General features: G+C 45.1%; 1 protein-coding gene across 1 annotated transcript in view; it reads right to left on the bottom strand.

The window, feature by feature from the left end:
• T265_13515 (hypothetical protein) overlaps positions 1-4040 on the bottom strand; it is a gene marked incomplete at both ends in the record, with an annotated part of 52080 nt that extends 48040 nt beyond the window's left edge. The window contains 5 exons of the mRNA XM_009169240.1: positions 642-729; positions 2349-2434; positions 2469-2517; positions 2565-2750; positions 3879-4040. Of these exons, the coding sequence (XP_009167504.1) occupies positions 642-729; positions 2349-2434; positions 2469-2517; positions 2565-2750; positions 3879-4040 (571 nt within the window). The remainder of the gene's footprint in view (positions 1-641; positions 730-2348; positions 2435-2468; positions 2518-2564; positions 2751-3878) is intronic.
• Positions 4041-6441: the final 2401 nt, after the last annotated feature.

Here is a 6441-nt window from a genome sequence, read left to right as displayed (position 1 = left end):
TGAGGCGGCCTGGTGCAGCACATTCAGTTGCCTGAGAATATCATAAACGAGAGATTCAGCTGGGTTCCAGGTGAGTCTCTCGAAAGAACCAAATTAGTTTGCAAACGAGTGTATTTCGCTAGGTCCATGACATCTTTCCGGTTTGTTCAAAAGATTTGGAGGCCAAATTTCCATCCGCTTAAGATGTCTCCACTGTAAAAGTTTAGAAGATCAAGGGCAAATCAGAGGGCCGAATACAACCTCGTGAACCCGTTTAGAAGATAGCATACTAAAGAAAAATATGAAATGACGGACTATAGAAGATTCCGCAAAAACGCTGCTGTGAAAGCCTCCTTCTCTCCGAGGAGGCATTGACACCTTAGACGATAAATCAAACTGAACCAAACTGAACTCTGGAAGAAGGAAATATAGTGAGATTTTAAAGATTATCCAACTGACCGAAATGGCTATTCCACAAGCAAAGTAATAAGGTTAATGCAAAGGTCTATGGTGGTCCTCTTTTTGGGATGCTGACGGAAGGCGGAAGATCTGTTCAACTAGTGAGTCTTTTTCTTCCTGAACAGACTACTTACAGTTTGTCAGTAGCACGTCATTTTAACATTCTGAAGGATTAATTGTTTTCTAGCTGGGTGTGGACTTACTTGTAACTGATACATGACGATTCATTTTCCCCTCGTCCAGCGCATCTAACAAGTCGTCCGCACAAGATACAAAGCGTTCCGTCACACCCTACAAGGACAAATAACCATATATCTATAAATAATCATGGTCTGGACGATTTACAAGCGAATGTCGTAGGTTCAGTTCCTCAACAGAGATGCTGTTCTGCGCAGACCCTTTAGTGGATGGATTATCCGGTTACATCCTGGTGATGAACAAGAGTGGAGCAGTGGCGTCTACAACAGCGGCAACAGCTACAGAAACGTAATGCTGGAGCCTACATGCTAGCGAAATAACGAGGGGGGCGTGACAAAATGCACAGGGTTCCCACCCCTGGTCCCCACCTGGAGGTAAACTCCAGATATGACGTAAAATGCAAGCGCGTTGCCGCGATTTCACCAGCACACGCTGAATAAACAGATGAATGCGTTCATGCTTGAGCGAGACGACTGGTTTGCCTGACACGTCGAACGATGACCTCATCAGCAGATGCCGACCCACCTATGTCACAAGCTGGAAGATTAGACAGAAAGGCCTCCAAACTGGAGTGTCATCTTTACTGTGTACATCTAGCAAACATCCGCAGTGAATAGAATAGTGAGTGGGAATTTATAGCTAAGGTCATAAAAAATGGTACGTCCGAGTGGCACAACAACTAACCCACCGCTACGCACCACTAAGCTTCCCAATAACACACTGATTATGTCGCCTCGATTGGTGATGAAAAGCTTGCAATCGAACTGCCTAGCTCAGCGAACAAGCCAACGACCGAAGTACAATACATCACTTGCCCCATTCCTAGTGTTGAATTCGTGGCCACCCGCTATCTTGCATCGCCGCTCAGCCCTCTGCATCGGGTCCCAAAACCAGCGCTGTAAAAGTTGCCAATTTTGATGGAGCGCAAATCTATTAACCTGGATGCATTAAACAAGGTCTTTCCTGGGTTTGCCTAGCCTTTACCGAACCACACTCATCTGCTAACAAATTTGGTTTTTCGAGAGACTCACCTGGAACCCAGCTGAATCACTCGTTTATGATGTTTCCAGGCAACTGGAGATACTGCACCATGCTGCCTCATGTTTCAGTTGCTATGATATTCGAGAAATCGTGATAGATGTATATCTTTGTAATGCACTACTCATAAGGTTGCTGAAAACTCCTCGACAACCCACGACCGGTTTCGCCTATCTTGGGGCTCATCAGGTAGGCGCAGTCCCCGAGTTTCCGTCAGCCTTATGGTCTACTTGACACCAAGCTTGCAAACTATCTCGAATATCGTAGCGACCGAAACATGAGGCGGCCATATGCCTGGAAACATCACAAACGAGAGATTCACCTAGCCTCGATTTACAACAGACGAGACAAAGACCAGTTCCTATTGAAAACCACTTGCAGGCCAGCAAAGTCGGGAGGTAGTGGAAGAAAACCAGTCGTCCAGAGAACCTGGCATTATTTGGTCCGGTACCTTGGGGCAAGATTTTCGAACATCAACAGATCACGTGGTAGATTTGGATAAACAACAATCTGTTCGAGGTCGGCTGCACTCGGACAAACCCTGAATAATGCTCAAACTCTTGAGGAACGTGCCAGTCCCACATTGGGGTACCATGATGCCTCACCTGTGGAAGGCCATTTTGATTGACCTTTGTTTAAAGGATCAAAAGCAGGAAAACTAACCGTGAACTTACCTTCACATAAGCTACACGACCCTTTGTTTCATGAATCGGAAGGTTCGTTTTTGAGACTAAAACACACACGGAAATTNAAACGCACACTGAAATCAGTGGAAAAACTAGAGAAGAACATACTATCAAGCAAATCTTTGATCTTCTCCATATATAGCTCGAAATAAGAAACCTGAGGGAAGGTAGTTTGAAAGTGACGCGCACAAAAAAAAAACAAACCTTGATGAGAAATTCCAAATTTTCGTCCATCTTTTCAATGTGCAGAAAAATATCCTCGATGATCCTTGGTATGATTCCTTTGTGTTCAGCATCCTTCATCCGGCCCTGTTTGGAAAGTTCCCAAGGCGCAGTTTCGATCGTTTTGACCATAGTCACGTGATTAATGGACAGGCTAACTCCAATAGACTACAACTCGCCCAAGGTCAGTTATTTATCGCGCAACACTAACAGTATTCATGAAACCGCCGTGTCAACAAGTGGGAAATCGCCTTTCGTCTAGATCCGACCTTTATAACTCCAATTCGTGCCCTCAGAATGAAGACTACTCAACAAGTGCGTTACATCATAGCCATTAAGAAGGCCGAACTAAGGTTTCTATTCACAGAGACTGACTGGGATTGATGATAACGGGAGAAGAATTTGCAAGTTCAGTGGGGATTCCATCGGATAAGGGAAGTCAATCTGTGCCGAAAAGTCAATAACTATTTTACAGACGTTTCATCTTCTTCGAGAATCATCAGCAGTGCACATCCCAGCGATCTCCACGAGAATTCGAACCAGCAACTCCCCGCCTAATGGTTGAAGACTAAACCATTCGACTACGATCTGGCAGTGGATGAGCCAATCAGCACATGATCACGTGCTTGAAATTCCGTGACTGGAGAATGAGTGGTGCTCAATCTCGTCTAAATGCGAGCTAACCAAAACGCTGCTCAGGCGCTCACAGCCAGACAGTTTAGTCAAAAAGTCGCGGGTTCAAGTCGTTATTGATATTCCTAAAATGCGCACTGCTGATGATTTCAAACAAGAATGAAACAGCTGTGCTTCCCGGCTTTTCGGTGTCACTTAGAAGACAAAATCTACTTTGAACTTACCGAACTGAATAAATCTTTCAGTGTTATCATCAATTATGGATGAAACTTATAGGTAAGCAAGATGTCTCATTATAACTATCGAAACAGACTCCACTTTCCCAAACTAGTAATCTCTGCTATTTTTTGCCTGACAGCATTGATACGTAATCATTTCATCCAATAAGTCCAGTTGAGTACTAAGTTAGCCCTAAGACTGTATCCGAGGTAGTTATTCGTTCCGTAGGTTCTCTGTTAGGCTTGATGATATCAGGCATAAGAAGCCAATACGATTCGAAAAGTTTGGAAAGCTGACTTCTGGTTGGATCTTTCAAGTACAATTGGACAATAGTTGGACCTATAAAATGGCCCGTTTGAGTGCGGCCAGCTGTCAAATGTCTCAATCGTTTGACAGTAACGCTCTACTTTGTCGATTAATACAACTAACAGTAGACAGACAAACCTCCATGGTATAGGTTTTCCCCGAAGCCGTTTGTCCGTAGGCAAAAATCGTTCCATTATATCCGTTCAACACGGAAAGTACAATGGATTTGACACTCTTCTCGTAGACCTCCAGTTGCGTTGCATTGGGTTGCAGGACAACGTCAAATGTGTATGTTTTGCCCTACAGGGGAATGAGAACAGTTCGCAAGAAAGGTTTTGTTCCAACTTTCGGCAAAAAACAGTCTTTCGCTACCTAGTTGTCATGGCACTCGAAGGAAGCACGTGAACTGAGACGCTACCGGGTTGCTGAACCCTGGACAGGAGCAGTCGAATTGTCAAAGTTGGGTTTGAATCAGTCCAGTTAGTAAGTTTGCGCCTTAACCAGCGAGCCATCTCTAGCCACTTTGCATTCTTAAGGAATCAAAGAGAACAACAGCAGTCCATCGGACTGTAGAAGAACTGGTAGCGAGAGGAAAAACAGTGGCTGTGGGTATGAATGTGAATAATCGTTGTGAATGAAGTTGACGGCTACATTTTCTACCTGCGAGGTAATCCACAAAGTTACAGCGGTCCCTACGCGAACTTCAGATACACTGTAAAAAAAAATGACGGCAGTGAGAGAGGTGTCACATCTAGATGCAGGATGACTCAAGATGACTAATTAAAATGGTATGTGGCAGTCTGTATGACAAAGGCATTCGCGATTTACGTCTCCTTGGTCACATGGTTTGATCTTAAAGGATCACTGATAGCCTGTCGCTATGCTTTTACATCAGTTCGCATTTGGTACACTCTAGAGCTGGTCCAACATGTTTCACTCTATGGTTCCCATGCAGGCTACCGAGGTGTCTACGTTCTTACCAACAAGGTGCACTTTTTCACACGATGTCAAAGATTGTTCACGGTCACACCACTTTCGTTTGAACGGTCGTCCTCGTGTTCTGGCGTAATTATTCCGGTGAGTCCACACCGAAGGGAAGCACTGGGCTCGAGCTTCGCTCTTATTAGAGCTCATCAGCAGTGCATATCCAATGGCCATGCCGGGATTTGGCAAAGATTGACTGGTCCATTGGCATTAATGAGCTCACAGAAACTGAGCCTTCTTGAGTTTATCATGGTGGTTCAGCCGAACAAAGACCACTGGCGAGGAACAGTCTCACTGGTCTTGGCTGGGACGGTCACCCCGCTTGATAAGGAGAGCACCCCACGTTCAATAATAATGTCGGCACTGATAATCTTGACGACACCTCGCCCATCTCCCTCGCGGGAGTCTAGCCATCAAAAGAGACACGCACTTGTTTCACCTAGAAAGAGCATCCCAATGGGAGACTCCTTCTCAACGAAAGCCGCTTTCAGTCTGCCTTCCTAATGGTACGAAAGGTCTATAGCGGAATTCACAAATTTGCCTGGTATTAAACTGGATGGACTACATAGCTGATCTTTGACCTTCGCTACTTTTCTCAGGGTTATTGTAACTGCATTACCCTTCCGTACGGCAGTAGGATATCCAGTGGACTTTTCATCATCTACTTACTCATGGGTGACAGTTAATGCCATTTAACAAACCTAAGGGACACATTTACACGTGAATTATGTTTAAAAACCTCATCCAGGTGGTTCAGCCGGACAAAGACCACTGGCGAGGAACAGTCTAACTGGTCTTGGCTGGGAGGGTCACCCGCTTGATAAGGAGAGCACCCCACGTTCAACAATAATGTCGGCACTGATAATCTCGACGACACCTCGCCCATCTCCCTCGCGGGAGTCTAGCCATCAAAAGAGACACGCACTTGTTTCACCTAGAAAGAGCATCCCAATGGGAGACTCCTTCTCAACGAAAGCCGCTTTCAGTCTGCCTTCCTAATGGTACGAAAGGTCTATAGCGGAATTCACAAATTTGCCTGGTATTAAACTGGATGGACTACATAGCTGATCTTTGACCTTCGCTACTTTTCTCAGGGTTATTGTAACTGCATTACCCTTCCGTACGGCAGTAGGATATCCAGTGGACTTTTCATCATCTACTTACTCATGGGTGACAGTTAATGCCATTTAACAAACCTAAGGGACACATTTACACGTGAATTATGTTTAAAAACCTCATCCACGATGAAAACAACCTTGTACCTGTGACTGGCTGTGTGTCCAAGTGGCTATTTAGTTAAGGGGGTCCGTAACACTGACCTTCGAAGAGGACTTTATTCCTTAGAGGCACAAAGTTGGTCCCCTACTAGAGTTAGGGTCTGGTTTTGAGGGGTTGGCCTCTCTTGGGTGGAAGGACCTATTCGAGGGGTGGGGAGGGTCTTATATTTTATTTTCCCGCCTTTGTCCTTCCTGGTGATCAGTCCCTAGTTCGCCCTTCCTGATCACTCAATTTGTAAACCCATGCAACCCGTGCCTCGCCCTCTATCCCAATATTTTGAGATGTGTGGAAATTTCCTATTTTGATTCCTCTGATGCCCGAATGACAATAGATTGTCGGATCTATTTTTACTTGCTGCCACAAGATCATCTGTTGCGTGCACTGTGAAGCTGGACTTTTTGGTCTTACTCCTTCGTGGTGAAAACGGTTTCAGGGAGTT

The sequence above is a fragment of the Opisthorchis viverrini genome (genome assembly GCF_000715545.1).
Source record: "Opisthorchis viverrini unplaced genomic scaffold opera_v5_76, whole genome shotgun sequence".
NCBI lineage: Eukaryota > Metazoa > Platyhelminthes > Trematoda > Opisthorchiida > Opisthorchiidae > Opisthorchis > Opisthorchis viverrini.
The sequence above is the reverse complement of the archived record's forward strand: the minus strand, read 5'-3'. Positions and strand labels throughout refer to the sequence as shown.